This window comes from Haemaphysalis longicornis, unplaced genomic scaffold (genome assembly GCF_048455015.1).
Source record: "Haemaphysalis longicornis isolate Haplotype H1 unplaced genomic scaffold, Haemaphysalis longicornis Haplotype H1 scaffold_1, whole genome shotgun sequence".
Lineage (NCBI taxonomy): Eukaryota > Metazoa > Arthropoda > Arachnida > Ixodida > Ixodidae > Haemaphysalis > Haemaphysalis longicornis.
Window position 1 is genome coordinate 108,125,941 of NW_027526203.1, and position 19,014 is coordinate 108,144,954.

At 48.0% G+C, this 19,014-nt stretch overlaps 1 protein-coding gene across 3 annotated transcripts in view; it reads right to left on the reverse strand.

Moving 5' to 3' along the window:
- The window catches only part of LOC144178902 (sodium-coupled monocarboxylate transporter 1-like), a 368,331-nt gene that overhangs the window by 87,487 nt on the left and 261,830 nt on the right, over positions 1–19,014 (reverse strand). For all 3 annotated transcript variants that reach the window (XM_077707060.1, XM_077707046.1, XM_077707054.1), the window contains one exon: positions 1,988–2,151. In XM_077707060.1, the coding sequence (XP_077563186.1) occupies positions 1,988–2,151 (164 nt within the window). The remainder of the gene's footprint in view (positions 1–1,987; positions 2,152–19,014) is intronic.

The following is a 19,014-nucleotide window of genomic DNA, read 5'->3' on the forward strand; positions in this document are numbered from 1 at the left end:
ACACATCGAACATATCACAAGTGACGCTAACCGCATGCTCGGTTTTTTACGGCGAAATTTTGCTCTTGCTTCAACAGATATAAAACTCGTTTTATATAAAGCTTTAGTTCGGCCAAAGCTCGAGTATGCGTCGTCGATCTGGGACCCGCATATCTACTCGTTACTTCATGATATCGAAGCTATCCAGAATCGTTCCGCACGCTTCATATTATCTAACTATTTTCGTACGGCTAGCGTCACTTCCATGAAATCTACCCTTAACCTAGTTGATCTGTCTGTTCGCAGGAAAATATCACGACTTTGTCTTTTTCATAAAATTTATCACGGCAATTTAACGCTCAAAGATTCGATGCTTTTTCCTCCCACTTATCATTCGACAAGAAATGACCACCAGTTCAAGGTTGGCGTACCCAGCAGCCGGACAAACTATTATTTCAACTCATTCATTCCTAAAACCAGCTCTGACTGGAACTACCTCCCCACCTGCATTGCTTCAATAATTAATCCAGTCCATTTCAAGGTGGCTATTAGTGGCCATATTATTTGAATTATCTTGCTTTCTCATACTGTTTTTCCGTGAATTCCGCGGTTTTGTGTAAATCCTGCTGTATTGTTCCCGAGTGTGGAGAAGGTTTTATCGACCTTCTGATTTTTCCTTTCCTGTTATTGTTTATATTACTAGTTGTTGTGTATATTTCAAATATGTAAATATGTTTCTTATGTGTAACCAAACTCCTGCTGCATTGCCTGTACAGTGTTTGACCCCCCACTCCTCTCTGTAATGCCCATGGGCCTTGAGAGTAAATAAATAAAATAAAATAAAAATAAAATAAATCACGCAGAGGGCGTGTATTTCAAGCAGTATTGTTGTTGAATAGCAAAGACAGGCCTACGTTGTCATGTCCGGTGCATTTAGTCTAGGTTTTCATAGCCAGCCAAGAGTTATGCGCTTTCAGTAAAGAGAAATAAGGCAAACTTTAGAACTGGTGTCCGTAAACGTCATAAAACGCCGAAATGACGAAGGCACACACAACCGCTTTGTCAACCGGAAGCACGTGACCAAAATTGAAAGCCAATCAGAAAAGACTTCCAGCAAATTCCCAGTTTCCCTGGGAATTTGTGCAGTCGAGAATAGGGCCCCAAGTCTCGAAAAGTGGTGGCAGCAAGTTGCCAAACGGGCGGGAAGCATTTCGCAAGCAGCGAAAAATCCCCGCCGAGGCCGCACGTGATCCCAGCGGCGCCGTTCTGGAGGGCCCACCGCCAGCGTATCTTCCGGCTGCCTCTCATGTTTGCGCACGGAGGGGTGACGTGCAGTCAGGTGGTACGACGCGCGGGGAGGGAGTGGATGGATTTTATGCCCCGTGTGAATCAACCTTAAAGGGGCGATGACCTCGCGCTCCTCAGCCCGAGGTGATAGGTTTGCTTGTGGAATTCGTCTACAAGTTCTTTTGTGGTGGCAGGAAGCTGTCAAGGGCCCTTTGTCTATGACTTCGGCAGTCTTGAGAGATTTCCAGGTTTTCGACATATATCTGTGGCCCTACACACGGCGTCTCTCATGAACCTAAGTTTATGAATGTGTTTTAAAAGATCAAGCTGATTTTCTTTATTTCCTTGGAGCGCCATAGCCCAAGTAAGGCAGCGCATTCCAAATCTCACACTGTACACCGTGCTGAGGAAATGTCGGCGGAAGGTTTTCCTTAACTAATCAGAGTTAAAAACCTTTCATGCCACAGCACTTCTGAATTGAAACAGTCTTGATGCAGGCCTAATATAAATTCAGACAGAGATGAACATTTTGTGCCTAATTACAACTGCTATTGCAGGCTGTATGCCCCACCCCGCTTTGTAACGGAACGGAAATGGCGTATTGTTAATAAATAAAATCAATATTAACAGGAAAACAAATAAATATCTCAATGAAATCAGAACTACGTACCTTAAGACGCATTTAGGCCCATTCCCTACAGATACCTAAAAGCTCACTCACTCAAACAAGAACTTGCTGAAGTCGAAATCCCTGACAGGCCGTCTCTGAATGCCGTCGTGCCCGTAGCGGGCATCATACCCAACTTTGGCGAGGATGGTCACGGGGGAGGCAAACATGATCAGCCCCTGTATTGTGTCTGCCCAAACCACGCCCCGCAGTCCGCCCTTGAAATAAAGAGAAAGGACAAAAGAAATATCAGAAACACCACACCAGCATGAGCATTTTTGCTGCTATTGACAATGTATATTTTCGGGATCTTTCTAGAGCAGCCGAAGTGAAATATACTTTAATTGTTGGTGCTGCATCGAAAAGTATGCAATTCTTCAGAGAATACACTGCCTTGGTATACAAAGATGAATAAATTATGCATATCTGAGGCACATTAGGCGTGAAAATGGGTTATATCTGCCTGCAATGTTACGCAAGGGCGCCACACACCATCACTTATAAAAAAAGTGCAGTGAATTTGGTCCAGCTCTCTTTCAATGGAATATGTATCAAATATTCCCATTTTGTATTTGTTGCGGCGTCGTGCAGGTTGGCCCACGTAACTTAGTCATTATATGTTAAATGACTTTCAGCAGCCTTAGGCTGCCTGAAATAAATGGTAAAAAAGAAAACAGGGGGTGGCTTTAATATCCACCAGATCAAACGCGTTAATGACGTCGCGCTGGTTTGCAATGCATTTTTATGATACGTCCTCAAGAAAAATAGGCTTTTTCGACATGTTATGGTCAATTTCAACTTTTCTTTTGTTACTCAGCACTACGACCACGGTAAGAATGATAGCAAATCTCCAAGTTTTACCCATGGGAACTTGCCAATGCGTCCGCATGCGCCGTCGCCAACGTTCAAACATAAACATTGGAGCGCTTTCTACTGCTTACGTCCTTCGTATAGTCGAAAGCCTGGTGACACTTATCAAATGTTTCTTTACCGCTGCATCGTATTTTATTCTCTTCGCGTTTCGTTTCGCCGCCTTTTGGGCAATTCACAGCGAGACGCTTGCACCATCACGTTTGCAGCTTTGTCTTCGCTTTTGTTTATTGCCTTTTGGCGTGAAATACTTCAGCGTGCAGACTGATGCCACCAGACGACAAAGCTTCCTCGAATCAGAGTTTTGTGCAGCTGTGGTGCCCCTGTTCTACTCACGCGCCGTCACGTCCGCTTGTCACGCGGCACCCGATAGACTCACTTCTTGTCTGTAACGGGTCGACGGTACTATGCCGCTGCAATACAAAGACGTAAACTTACTATTTCAATTCCGGCCCTGATTTTGTTTGGGGCAACATGGCGCGAATCGAGACACAGAGATATGTTTGCCGCTATTAATGCATATGTTTCGGATCCCACGGGCCTAAAGAGTCAGCTGCTCTGTTTGCGCTTAGTTGTATCGTAGAAAGGTTTGACTTTGTGTTCTTCAAACCTCCATCATCAACGACCTTTTCTTTCACCAATTCTCATGTTGGATGCTTGAGCCCTTCATCCAAATTTGTGCATTTGTATTTTATACTTATGTGAACCGAGAACCCTAGCCTCTGAAAGATCCCGACTCCTGAACGATTCTTGAAGAAGGTATGTGCCACAAATAAGGAACAACAACAACAATATTTGTTCCACCGCTTGCAACGTGCCCAAAAATAGCGGTGTCATGGACAACTGAGCGTTTCATTGTGGTAATAAATCCGAAACTATCGACCATATTCTCGTATACAGCTGGGATGCCATATTTTTTGGTATGTTTTTTTTTCAAAGGTCATTGAAAAAAAGCTTGCCAATAACAACGCAAGTAATTCTTTTTATTACTGCAGATAAACAAGATGGGGTACTCTGCGACCTGATGATGCGCTTAGGTCTCAATGCCATATGACGATGTCGTAAGGCTGTGCACCAGTCTGATATTGATGCCAAAACTGTCAGCAAGTATGTTTGTGCGAAATTTTCATCAGTTTAAAAAATGAACTTCAAATTCGACGCCCGGAACCAGCGTGATTGCCAATTTTTGAGGATTTCTGCAGTTTCGACTCGTATTATACCCATCGCCAACCAAAGTTTGCAAGGCATTTCTGATCGCACAATCACCATTTGAATCTGTGTACAAAGGTAATAACGAAAAAGGAGCCGTGGCAGCGCATTATTCTCCTATAGGTGAGACAAGGATTCGAGGAGGAACAACTTTTACTGAGCCCATTTAAGGTGACGCTCGGCGTAATAAGGGGTGTAACCGTATTCACGAGTCCCATACACCAGGAATCCTACACGAACCCAAACGAGTTCTTATCGACTCTTTGAGGCGTTGTCCATTTGCTGTATCGGAGAGCCACGCCAATGATTTGTTTTTGCGTTTGCCTTAAAAATGTTTTCTCTTTTTAAAATGTCTGATACTACCACTGTGAGTTCAAGAAACCGTTTCTTGGCGTATACCAGTGAGTGGCTTTGTGCTCCTAAAAAATCCATTGCAGTGAATGATGGCGCGTAAATTTGGTATTGATGAAAGAGATTTTAGTGAAAGAGGCAGATTAGGTGTAAGTGAAATCAGCGTAGTTAGTTCTAAGAAATTAGAGGGGATGCCTAAATTTTGAAACAATTTGAAAGCAAATACCTCGTTGGACCTTCCGTTTGATCAGACTCGAAACGGAACCGGAAACGAACCGAAAACCGGAACCGAACCACAATTCTCGCGCGGAACCCTGTAGAACCGAACCAGTATTTTTTCTGTCATTTTGGAACTGAACCCGAGCCGGAACAAATCGAAGGAACCGTGCCGAGCCGGTTCCGGAATCGATTAGTGAAATGGTTCGGGGAGCGGTTAGAGCGAACGGAAAATTATAGTCGGTTGGACCAACCTCCACCGGCGTCACCATACCGTTCGGGGCCACTGCCCACCCTTGCTTTGTTTTTGACCAAATTTGTGCGTGGCTAATGCTTGTTACGGTTGTTAGCACTCGCTTCGTGAAACAATGGCTATGCTCGACAAACACAGTCACAGAAGACAATGTCGCTTATGGCAATTGGCAAGGGTAAGCTCAACGCTCTGGAGGGCTGTGCAGCTATAACCGGCATACTACGCGTAGTACGCACTGGTGCTTCTATGTTGCGTTTGCGTTCGTAACCTAAGGTGTTAACCCCACAATTCTTACAGCAATAAAAACTACGCAATACATTTAGGCGCACACAGCTCGTTCTGCGAGCCTTAACCCCTGTTTAATTTCCGTTGGATTTTGCGGCCGCAGCCAACCGCACACTGCCCATAATACGTTGGAGGTTCTGGTGCAGGAAACGAGCTAGTGGGTCGCCTTTTTTCCTAATTATATAGCTTATTTCAGTGATGCTTGCGTTAAAAGCGGTGTCAATCTTATACTAACCAGGCAATCTTTTGAATGAACAAAACTTGGGGCGCTATTCCAGAAGTCCCGAGAATGTTCAGTCCCGAGTTTCTAGCTGCTCCAGTTAACAAGGTAGTGATAGTACAGCATCCGATAAACCTCAAGCGACACCGGCGCAATCGCGCAGAGCACGCTCGGCATTATCAGCGCGCCCAGGAACGGGGAACACGTTTACGCCTCGCGGAAGAACGTAACGCCTATACAAAAACACCGGGACACCTGTTTATGCCTCGCGCTAGAGCCCTTCGTAACGCGTGCTAAAAATTAGCAGTGGCTTAGCTCGGCTATGCCAGGATATACTTTGCGTGAGCTAAGGTTCAGCTGGTTATTCTTAGCTTTACTGGTTGTCTAGGATTAGCTTGATTACCATGCTTACTGCTGCTTCAATGACACACACACCATATACGGGTTATGTGACACATGTATATTTATCAAGCGGCTCCCGCGCAGCGTCACCAATCACCCCAGATCTAAACTGGTTCCACAGGCGCACGCCGGTGTTGCCGTGACGCACGAGCCATCGGTTCCACACCCGGCCACCCCTCGAATGATCATCAAGTGGACCGGGATGCCACGTGCGGGACGGGGGTCGGCGAAGACGCTGGGCGAGTGGGGTGTGTGAGAGACGCCGGGTAGCGAGCAATGTTCTGTACTTCGTGTGACGTCACTGCTCCTCGCGCATGCGCAGCACGGCTCTCCAGGAGCCACGCGAAACTGCTCAACCTCTGCCAGTGTAGCTCACGCTACAAAAAACACCGGGACACTCGTTTACGCCTCGCGCTAGAGAGCTTCTTGGTCCAAAGACAAGAGACTTTTACAGCAAAGCTGTATACCTCTGTCCAACAACGGTTTCATCTCCGTTGGCAAAAACGCCAAGGCGCCAACAATACACTTATACGCCTCGAGCTTCGCGATCGCTGCGCCACCTGCCGCCACTTCTTCGCGGCGTTCACGGGATTTGCGCTCCGTGGCTGATAGGGGCTCGTGCAGTGTTTTGGTTCTGTTTTGCTTCTTTTCGCCTTTCCGCGCCCCCCAAAAAACTTGTTATGGTGACGTCTATAAGCAAAGAGTACGTTCAGTTCACTTAAAAAGCAGCTGCGTCTTCGTAGAGTACGCGATCGCCTGCTAGAGCTACCCGGGGACGCGATTCTGCGCACTTCGTCGCCGCTCTTCCGGGCGTCGGCGACGGTAGCAACATATCACCACTGTCACCTCCAAATACGTTAAGCACAAATGAATTCTACTGTCGCCTCGTTTAGACCTGATACTGGCGCAGTGAGAGGTTAACTTCATTTTGCAGCGTGGACAACGAATGCGGCTTCGTTTCGAATATATACATAGCAGAAAAATATGTTTCGGGGATATGATTACCCAATCCTGCACAATAACTTATGCCTTTTATAAGAATATAAACCATGCGAAAATGTTAAATATATTCCAAGCCTGTGCGCCGTTAAATATTTGCCCACACAAGCCTTATAGCAAGAACCAAGGCAAGTTAATGAAACCACGGAAAATAAATGCTGTGCAAGTGCGGAAGAAACATAATAGCTCGAACGGAAATGAAAAAAAAAAACAGTGCAGCTTCTAACATGCTAAAGACGTTCGTCGAAACTTAAGCCAGGTAGGGTTCACCAGACCTACTATACGCGAAATGCACTGCTATTTCACGAAACATAGGTGGGGGGGAGGGCAGGGGGATGCTGTGTACAAATGCGGAGCGGAATCAAGCAATGAACGATTTTGTAATCACACACACAAATCTCGCGTTCACTGTCCTTTTGTTTTTCGACTTCAACGAACAGCTGATCGTACGGCGGACGCATTTTTGGAAGTATACAGGGTGGGTAGTTCAACAAGCGATGAAAGGGGTCGTTGGAAGAGTGTGGCATGTGATAAGGCCCTCGGATTTCCGTTTCTGCTTTATTCTGCAGGCTCCCTGCATGACGATATTTCGAAGAAGCATTTAGTCGCGGACGCGGATTATATTCTAAGCCCATCTCCGCGCTGCTCGCAGAAGATATATGTAGCCGATGAATGTTTGCGGGCGCTCACCTCACGACAAGACTACTCTGTCGTGTGCTGACCCCCGAATATAATTATGCTGTGTCCATCGTACTTTTGTTGAATATTCCCGGAATTAACACAGACTGGCTTGTAAATGGTGGTGATCAATATCAGAGGTATAATATTGGCAAACGTAACTGGTGTGCTGTCAGGTTTGAGTGCTCCGCTGAATATATAAGCGCACAAAACTGATTTACATCGTAGTGTATACCCGTAGCATGAACATCTGAGGAACCGGTGGTTACGGAGACACTGCTAGTAAATTCAGAGCAGTGTAACTACAATCGGCTCCATCATACGCCGGTTCCGCGACGCTGGCCTGTGACACACACCTGGCGCTTATACAGGCCGAATATACCACACTAAGATTGCGTCAGAAACATCTGCACTCTCGTAAACACACCCCATTTGCGAACACAGTGACTGCTCCACATAAACATGGATTTCAAATGCCCGCGAACGGTAAATCTAAGTCGTGAACGTGCCGCAAAAGCAGCGGCGACAGTGGGGAGCGGGACGCGGACTCCCGCGGCTGCTTTCGAAACGGGCCGCTAGGGGGATTTCAGTGGCGCCCCTACAGGCCGGGCTCGAGGCGTATACACTGCATGCTTTGCCTCTCACCAGGTTTCACGTTGGTAGAGATGGCCCGGGATTCGGCTATGTTTCAAGCACAACGCGAGTGCTTGTAACGTAGCCACTTAAGTTTATCGCCAAACAACCAAACATGCAGGCGATGGATAAAAGTCGCAATACCAAATCTAAAAGCAATGATGAATCTACAATGCATATGACTTTCCTATCACTGATCATCCTAGATAATTTGTGATCGCGGCTTGATTCTAAACGCACAAAATTATCTCCAGGCTTCTCCCCGAGCTCGTGCGAACACCGGCGTACGAAAGTCCTAATGCTGATTCAGTATAACCATTGCCTCAGGTTTGGGAATGGCGGTATATTTCCGCCTCGGGTTTGCTACTCTAATCCACTCTGGGAGATGGCAACGTGCAATTTTAAGAACTAGGAGGACACGAAACCACACCTTTTGTTGTAATTAACGAAAACGCATTGACTAAACGCACTCGTCAGAGAGTACTTTCCACGATTGCATTTGCGGACAAGGTTGAGGCCAGAGTTATTTGATATAGCAGTTGCGAAACTCGCCATAGTTCTCATGCATGAAAAAGTGGCCCTACGATTGGTCCACTGTTTTGGATTTTCCGTACAGTGGCGCCATCTGTTGGTGACAAAAAAATCTATACAACGCGGTTCGCCGCTTGACGACCTGGGCGAAGAAGGTTATTTGAGTGCTTGCGTAACTTTGTTGTGCCGAGGAAGCCACACGGGTTCAACCACACAATTGTTTTATATGTATTCGAACTAAGAGTAGTAAAAGAATGCGACTGTGTGGTCAGCGAGATGCGCTGTCTCCTGCGCATTGCCGCCTGCTGCTCGCCACCTGCGGTCTACCGGCGGCAAAAAAAGAGTTTCCACTTGATCAGCTGCAGGACTTGTTTTGGGATACAGTGTGGTGTAGGTCGAGCGACAACTGCAACTTTTGTGCTAGAGGCGCCGGAGTGCCCCCACAAGCGACAATCGGTCGAAGCACTTGCGCGGACGCAGAAACAACCGCAACAAAAACCGCAGTTAAGAAAGCATTGAATAACTTAAGGAAGTACAGAAATTAAAAAAAAACTGTGGTTGACTCCTGTGTCATAGGAATCGGTAAAACACGAAAGTGAAATGTGCAGCGAAATCTGCAGCGAAAGGAGCATGATTTGCGGGTCAGTGGCTGTCTTGTGGGTGTGTTCGGCGAGCGACGTCCTACTGGCGGGTCGCTTCAGCAAAGGTGCGACCATTTTCTGCTCCGTGGCGTGTATGGCAGACGGTTGCGTTGCGACGAGCTCAGCTTGTGGAACGCGAGAGGCACACTTCGTGGTGTAGGGCGTGAACGAGTGAACGTGTTCCGCTTCCCGCTGGCGTGTCTCTTGTCGCACCAAGGCAGTCAAAAACACGGCATTTCACCCGTCAGAGTCGCTGCCTTTTATTGGAGCTTAATGAAAGTTTTCTTACAAGGGGCCATCACTCCCAAAGCTGTAAGCAGTGGAGGGTGCCTCAATTCCCGCGCGTCCCCCGTTCACGAAGGCGGTGGCATTGAGGCGCCAACTGTCGGCGCTCATTATCGTCATGATGAGCTACTTCGCTCCGCCTTTCCTAGACGGCAGCACCATCTGAATGAGTCATAGGGAGGGGTATAAGGCGCGTTCATAGAGCTGCTCACGTCTGATTTCATAGCCAGTTGGAAGCGTCTCGTACCTCCCGTTGTGGCGAGAGAGTTCGTGGGCCCGAATACCGGCGCCGCCCCGTCAATGCCACTTTTTCTGGCGACTTCATTTCCGTGACGGATATTACGTCAGTAAGATCTTGTTGTACCCGGGCATAAAATACTTTCGTGTTAAAATTTATTCACACTTAAAACAAAATTTAACGTTAAATTGTCAGCTTTAATTATTCGTTTCTTTTCTGGATAGTGCGCGCGGTGACCACGGTGGCCCCACCGTGCGCACGATCCAAAGCAGGGGTGGTCCAGGTGCGGGCTGTTTTTTGAGGTGGAATTTCGCAACTGCCTACATCGAAGAGCTCTATTTGAGGCTGTTTGAGGCGTCTGTGCTCGAGCTTCGCGTTTCTGCTGGAGGATCCGTGTATTCCTGGTGCTCCCGACGTCTCGCCAGGGCTACCAGTTTGTGCAGCGTTTTGTTGCGTGCCCTGTCACGCGTTTCCATGTTGCCCTCCCCGCTTCGTTGTTAGCGAATTAATGACACGCTTGTTTGGGGGGGGGGGGGGGTTCTGCCGCTAGGTTGGCTTTGGCGGTTGCCGCTTTTTTATTATGTTTTACTTCTGAGGTATAGGCGCGCTCTTTTCCTTTCTGTTTAAGGGGCAAAGCACCTTAAAGGGACTCTGCAACACTCCTTGAGCAGTGGAAATGAACCTGCGTGACACTTAGCTAACACTACCAGAAATACCTGAGACAAATATTACGCGTGCACGTGAAGCGCTGAGCGCGCACATCGCTGTGAAAGACGCGGAAAAACCAACCGCGCTCTCTTCAGTTCTCCTCATTATGCACCCCTGACATGGCCTAAATGACGTCATTTAGGCCACGGCTGTCCGATCGGCTGTCACTGGTCAACTTCGCGCCAAATGCCTCGCATTTCCTGTGAAAATCCGCCGTCGTCGACGCTGTGTGCGAACCTCTTCTATGCCTGAACCTGTAGGCACAGTTTTCCCGTTTATTTTGTGTTTCGAGTGCGCGAGGAGTTTGCCTGATGAGCCCTATCAAACAGACCACTCGACAAAAACGTTTATTGCTTCAAAAATGCCCTACCAGCCCGAGCACGCGCTTGCGAGCAGGCCACCATGCCTGCTTTTTTGTGGCACCAGACCGGAAATAGACTCACCCACGTTGCGGAGAAAAGGAGAAAACTCCCCGGCCTGTGACATATCGAAGGCCCCAGAAGAGAACGCCGCGAGGCCCTCCCCTCTCCGGGAGAGAGCGCGCAGCTTTTGTAGTGTTGTCCGCGGTCGAGTTGAGAGGGAACGATTATGCGCGATTAATCATCGCGCGTAGTTTCGGTGATAGTGATCGGATTTTCATAATTCTTGCGGGAGGTGATTGCTGGAACAATAGACTTTACCCAAAATACATTCCTAGTGGGCGGTGGTACGTGCTGCAGGGCCCGTTTAAGGCCGAGGCTTGTCTGTTCGGTGTCCAGAGTCCGTGCTCACGGCACAGCACCATGTAAATCGAAACATCTGTGAAGGTTCACAAAAGGTTCACAAAAGGTTATCAAGAACAAAATAAAAGGTTCACAAAAGGTGTGTGTGAGAGAGAGAGAGAGAGTGAGAGAGAGAGAGAAAGAGAGAGAGAGAGAGAGAGAGAGAGAGAGAGACGCACAGAACCGTGTAAATCGAGACATCTGTGAACAAAAGGTCCACAAAAGGTTAACAAGAACAAAATAAAAGGTTCAGAAAAGGTTATAGAGAGAGGGTGAGAGAGAGAGTGTGTGCTCCTGTTGCTGCGCTTGCGCGAGGAGCATTGAATTTAATTGGATTGGATTGATTTGGATTTGGATTGCACTGGATTGGACTGGACTGGATTGGATTGGATTGGATTGGACTGGATTGGAAATCGTTTTAGCAGCAGTAAACACTCACACGGGTGATTTACGGTGAGAACGATCCCCAGTGCTTCGCCCACTCGTCATGATTCCCTTCGTGGAGATGCGTGAATTTTTTTGTTTTCTGGTGCATGGCACAAGGATTCCGTCGGATGCAATTTGGGAGGCTGCTTGTCTTCGTCTTTTATTTCCCAGACATGCGCTATTGAACGCGTAGAAGCCACCTGGAATTATTCGCCCCGTTTCTGGGGTCGCAGCGTTTCCTCTGAAAGAGAAACATAAATTCAATCCCCTATAAAATTTTCGAATGCAACATAGGCGAACGCAGGCCCAGTTCCCAACAGGCTCGGCTGTCTCTCCGTGTGGGCTAATATGCTTGCCTGAGTAAACACAGCGCCATATGTGTGTGTCGAGGGGAAGATGCGACTGATAATCAGCAGGTGGTCTGCGGTTAAAAATACACGGACGCATTTGGCTGACATTCCGCGAATGCTTCGTACAACGGAACTTTGTGGCACAGCTGCATAGCTGTAATGAAGACTAAGAACGAGTTTATGATGCATACCCTCCTGTTTTCTGTACGTCAAGGCACTAACATTACAAGGCCCATGTCGGGTTTCCCTGAGAGGCATCCTGAAGTCAAATTACAAGTAACACCGAAAGTTGGGCGAGTGGGTAAATCATCTTCAAAGAAACACACACAGCGCGCAAAAAAACCGGGCGCTTGTGTTGTACATCCCTCCGTCTTTCGTCCTGTTTTTTTGCGCGCTGTGTGTGTTTCTTTCAAATTACAAGCTTGGTTCTGTCGAAACACTGCTCTTTCTAAATCTCGCTAATGCCAATTTCAACGCAAACTAGATACAGTGCAATAAAGTTTAGGAAAACGCTTGAAATACTGGTAACTGACCATTCACTCTCTTGCTATGTCCCTCTGACGCCACCGGGACTAGTTTGTGTGTTTGCTGGCAACCAACTAAAGCCGCTCTCAAGAGAGGCATGACGTGGGATTTCGCTGGAGCGTTCGGCTCCTTTTTATCACACAACTTGAATGCTAAGATGGAGTTAGGCCACCCAATTCTGCGTTTCAGGTTCCCCTCTGGCGACACTGGTAATATTTTACAGGGCAAGAAATACGTCGAATATTTGTTTTGTTTAGCGGAAAGAAATGGTTGTGGCCGGCACAGAGTTTACGGGGAATACTTGAGCCATTTGAGTTTCCCGGACGAAATAGTATTGATAAGTGAGACTGCAGAACACCTGCAAACAATGCTTGAGAAACTAAAATCGGAAGCCACCGCCGTGGGACTAAAAATAAATATGAATAAATCTAAAGTATCCAGGAATAAGCATGCCAAGAACTTCCTCTGAGGAACGAAACGCTAGAAGAAGTGAAAGAATATAACTGCATCACACAGATGGTTAGTGCTGATCCCAACCATGAGAGAAAAATCAGGTGCAGTATCGTATGGGTTGGGGAGCACTCGGCAAGCACTCCCAAATAATTAAAAGAAAGCTACCACTGCTACTCAAATGAAAAATCTAAAACCAGTGCATACCGCCAGTTATGACATACGGGGTTGTTGACATTGGTGCACCGGCTGAGAGCAATGTACACGCTCTCCTCTTCGCAGCTTTGTCTTCTCGTTCTTCTTCTTCTTCGGCGGTTCCCCTACGGGAAGATGACGACGGTGGTTGAACGCGAACCTATCTCGTGATGGTTTCTTTGGTTGGCCAATCCCTAGGGGCATCCTGCCACAATCAGCATCAGAGGCGCTGCGGACGGGGCTGGTTGAGCTGCAAGGCGCGTGGCGCTTCCCGCCACAGCTTTCCCACGGGAAATTCGGCATCCCCCTCTAAAATTTTCAGTTCGTCGTTTCCGTTGACGTTCAGCTTCGCGTGCCTTCGTTGTATCAGTAACTTCTTGCCGTAGTTTGAATGAGTCAAGGACATAAGGCGCGTTCGTAGCACTCGCTCCTGTCCCGGATTTGTAGCGTAGTGGGAAGAGCACCGCGTACCTCCCGTTGCGGCCAGAGAGTCGTGGGATCGAAACCGGGCGCCGCTAACTATTTCTTTTTAAGTGCGAATGCACTTCTTAAGCGAGCCTGAATCGTCCGCCGCCGTCGTCCGCATAGCAACAGCTGCGGGTGCGCGCGCTCCTCGTCTTCCTCTTCGTCTTCCCTAGCAACGGGGGGAGATGGGCACGCGCTACTCTCCTCCTCCTCTCTCCGCTCAGTGACTGCGGGTGTTGGGCGCCTCCTCTCCACTTCGGGCGGGAGAGCTCTCGATCGCGTAGCGGGCGCTCCGCATTCCGATGCGTGAGGGCGCTCGTGTAGCCCTCGCCGTAACGGCGGGCGCTACTCTCCTCCTCCTCTCTCCGCTCAGTGACTGCGGGTGTTGGGCGCCTCCTCTCCACTCCAAGATCACGATATCCACCGTAATCGCGCAATCAACAACCGTGCATTCGCACTTACACACTCTCCCCCTCGGGGAAGTGCAAGGGAATTTTTTTTTATAGTGTGCGCTGAGCTGTTGCGGACGGACGGCGGAGGCTACATGTGAGTTAAAGAAATGCTCTGCATTTAAAATAACTACCTTATGAATTTGTTCAAATACCAACCTAACGGTGAAACGAAGAACGGTCATTCCATGCCCAACGTCCGAGCCGTAAAGTTGGCCATCACGGATTACTTCAGTAAAAATTGTGGCTCATCCCTACATTGTCCAGAATGTTCGCTCGAAGTATTTTTGGCCAAACTTTTTTCTTTTGGTATCCGCTTTTTTATTGCGAGGGTTTAAAGCAAAGTTAGGTCAGTCAAAAAATCTTAAAAAGTAACTTCTTTTTCAAACGCCATCATTTTTGCGCAGGCATCACGTTTAAGATTTGTTTTTTTTTTGCTCTCGTTAGCCATTCCAAAAATACGCAACTTTTCGCATTTTCGCTCTTTTTTAGAAGATACAACGCCACTCTCTGAGCCAATAAATTTCCTTTTATTTAAATGTCACCATTGGGGACAATTTGCTTATATATGTTGACGCTGATAAAATGCAGAAATGCGCGGGAAAAGATGTCAAATTTGGAAAAATCTCCTTTCTGGCCCATATTCCCCCCTAAATTTCGCATTGCTGAGCTCGCAGTAAAAATATAACATACAAGGCATTAGCTAGTACAAATCACCCCACTTTTTTCAGGAAGTTAAATCGGAACAGTTTTTGTTTTAGCAGAGAAAAAATGTTTTTAATTTGAACACCCACACCTCACCACGCTTGATTGATTGATTGATTGATTGATTGATTGATTGATTGATTGATTGATTGATTGATTGATTGATTGATTGATTGATTGATTGATTGTAGGGTTTTACGCGCCGACGCAACGCAGCCGATGAGGCGCGCCGTAGTGGGGGGATCCGGGTTAATTTTGACTCCATGGGGATGGTTATTGTGCGCCGAAATACTGAACACATGGGCGTTTTCGCTTTTCGCCTCCATCAGAAACGCGGCCGCCGCGGCCCCGGGAATCGAACCCACGTCCTCGTGCTCAGCAGCACAACACTTCACCACGCTGTTCCACAGAGCGTCTTCTTGGCATGGCTGCGCCTGCCTTCAAGGAGCCATGAAGAGAAAACACAAGTTTGGTTCATTCGAAAGATTGCCTCCTTAGAACCATACTGACACCACTTTTAAACAAACTTCGCTCAAATAAGCTACATAATTAGGAAAAAGGAAATGACCATGCGACCCACCAGCTCATTTCCAGCAACAGAACCTATGATGTCACACGAGAATGCTCTGCGATTGGCGGAGGCCGGCAAAAGCAAACGCAAGTTAGGCAGGGCTTACCAGTTTGCATAGTGAGCTATATGCCCGTTAAAGGAGCCATGAAGACAAAATACAAGTTGGGTTTATTAGAAAGACTGCTTAGTCCCGATACCAATGATACCAATATCATCGCCATCTTCGAACAAATAACGGAGATATGAAAGAAAACGTGTGAAGCAGTCGCGACCCCCTAGCCAATTTCCCGCAACTTTTCTATGACGTCACGGAACCTGGTTTGTGCGATTGGCGGCCACCTAACTGGCCTGTCGCGACGACAAATGACTGGACGTCTGTAGTGGGGCCTCTAGTTCCATTTGACCGCATCACTTGAATGCTAACGTGCAGTTAACGCACTGCAAATTGTTTTATTGTTTGCCCGTATGACGTCATTCTGGCTCATAACACGTCACTGTGGCGCAAAATTTGAAAGTTTTTAAATAATTCTTGCTTTTTTTCGTTAAAAATACATCTTTTGTGGCTGTAATGAAGCTGAGTGAGATACTGAATCCTAGTTTTTTCAAAATAAACAAAGTTCTATTTTCTCTTCATGGCTCCTTTAAAGATACTGCACATTCCTTTTATGACACTAAGAATGGTGGAGTAAACGGATGAAGTTTCGAATAAACACGCAAGCGTGTATGCGAATGCGTACGAAACTACCGCCAGCCGAACTCGACATGTCGCCGTCGCCACCATCGCGCAGACGAATTTTCGGTTCGAGGCTCTTCGGGGCCAACGAACCGCTCCAGCACTCACAGCCGCGACCTTGCTTGGTATCGTCATCCCTTCACAGGAGGTTGGCCGTCATATCGCACAAAAGCAAAGGTAAAAATAGAAACGAGGGGAGTAAGGAACAGCAAGCAGCGACGAGATAGTGACAGTCGTCGCAGAAGTTTCGGAATGGTGTTGGCTTGCTGTTGTTGTTAGGAGCTCGTTTCCAGTTTACAACCACTGAAAACTTCAGTTTGTTCGAGTACTTCACAATGAAATTTCGTTGCTGCGTTTTGAAATGCCCATGTAGTACGGGCAAATCGTCGAGGGAGTGCGACATCCCCGCCGGTGAGGAGATCTCCTTTCATGTGCTGCCCAACGACGAACCTCGGCGAAGCAAGTGGCTACGTTTTGTGAACTTTGCAAACGGAGGAGAAAGAGAGCTAACGACAGTACGAGTGTGCTCGCTTCATTTCCGATGAAGTGATTACGGTAGGGACCCTTACGTTAGGTCACTCCTGGGACATGCTGGCGCTCGTCGCCAACTTCGTCAAATCGCCGTCAAAGCGCTCTGACCTTGGGGGAAAAAAATGCTGTACGTACACACCGCGCATTGACGCTCGTATCTTTCTGGTCGAAGCAGAGAGCTCCCGCGAACGGCTTTCCATACACGACACCGGCCAACTGGCATAAGCGATACTGCTACTGAAATGGAACTATTATTAACCATAATAAAAATACGGCACATACGTACCAGTCTGTATTCGTCCGTCGCGACGGGGCTGACGAGGCAGCGATGCCGACGGCTGGGCGTTCGTCTGTTGTGGCTATCGCGGAATGGTCGCTTTCCGGTCCATCCGCGTATCCCACAACTCTTTCGAGACCACTCGTAATATCTGTGGCGGTGGACTTGTCTAGTAGTTGCTAAAAACATGGTCGCGTAGGAGTTTCCCGGAAACTAATGGTGGAGGGAGGGGGAAATGGAATGTACGGCGCACTCTAACAAAGTGGCTGGCGATTACTATACTCCCTAATGCGATATTTGGGTGCAGCAGCTGTGCGCCGAGGCAGCACTCATTTGTGGTTTCTCTCGACGGCAGCGATGATGAGCCTCTGGGATCGATCGTCGGCGTGAAGTGCGTCTCAGGAAGGGACGGCGAACTGCGTCTTAAGCGAACGCACATCATAGGCACGAGCACGCCCCCCTCCCGTTTTTGCCAAGCGCCGCGGCGTCGACTCGTGCGGGCACAGCATACTGCCCCTTCCCCTCCCCCATCGCACACTTTCGGAGAGCGCTGGCTTGCGCCGCCACGGCGAACCGCCCTCTCCTCCCAATTTCGCGACACACTCCTCGTTTGAGTTCTTTCCCTCGTCGGTCTTCCCATCGTTCGCTTTTTCTATCACTCGTTGGACTTCCCATCGTTCGCTCGGTCACGACGACGGCGACGCGGCTCAGCCCAGAGACGGCGACAAAGGGTTGTGCCCTAAAAAGTCCCTGTGCAAAATACCCATGTCCATAAGGAAAATAATAAAAAAGACTATCGCCCTTATAAACGGCCCAAACGAAACGCACGCAGAAAATCAGACGGCCCCATCCCAGATTGATGCTGCGGCGCAGAATAACGTAATAGCAGACGTCGCCCACAACCGGATATTCTTGCAGACGTCACCGAGGAGCGAGGGATCATGGGAAGTCCAAGGCCACGTAGTCACGCTCGCAGGAAGTTATGCTCGCGTGGTGCGATGAGGTGGGCGAAACAAGGAGGAATCGCGACGTGGGCGAAAATGCGACGTTTTGATTTGCAAGAACTCCAACAATACTCATCGCTTTAACAAAAGTTTCAAGGAGGCGATCACTAGGACATTGATTTGCCTGAAAATTCGAACACCCATGTATCGGCAAAATCTCTTTCAGGGCCACATCAAGAAATTTTTTCTCTGAAATAAATTTTTTAGATAAAATTTCTTTCAAATAAATTTTCTCTCCCTCTCGCAGTACATCGCCACCGCCCAGCTTGATTCACTGCCTCCCCCTGACACTTTCGCCACACACCTCCTCCGTTTTCTTGTCTTCGGTTCTCCCTTTGTTCGCTCGGTAACGAGAACAACGCCGCCATCAAACTACACTAGTGGGCGCCAAAGGGCTGAAAAGAGCGGGAAGAAGGAGAGCAGGCTGTTCGTAATCTCCGCCCCAAAGCCTCCACAATGCAACCCTCCCCAAAGAGTGCATGAAGGCACCTTAGCTAATCGCCTCTCCGCTCGCGTGCCGAGAACGTGTGAAACTTGAACAGAGCTCAACCAGGGAAAGCCACAAAAGACGGCGGGAGTCACGACGCCTACAAATAAGCGACAAACCCAACTGGCAAAGGTGCGCCAACACCACGCTCACGTTCCTTTGCACGCGAAAGCATTTTGGCAAAACCAGTGAACCCACTCGCACGCGCAAACACGCCCGTCGAGTTAGCAAAGTTAACAGCGAAAAGACGTAACTAAACAGCGCGAAAAAAGTACAAAGTGAGCAGCTGCTCTCAAGGAGCAAAACAGTTAAGATATGCATTCATGTGATGCTGACAAAATCAAAGCGAGGGGGGCTTAATTTTTGTTCATTTTGTATACTGCCGCTTTCGACCAAGAGAAAAGCAACAAGAGTAAATACGAGATATGCAATGATTGCAGAAAGGCAGATACGTAATTATTACCATTTAAATCAATGCAGGGAGTGATGGGTTATAGCAACAAAAATGTTTTTCGTAATTATAGACAGTACTTCGTGAGAATTTGGGGGGGGGGGGGGGGGGAATGAGCATTTTGAACGCCCCACCCCTCCTCCTCCTGGGTACGCCACTGCCGAGTTGTGGTGGTCCACGGG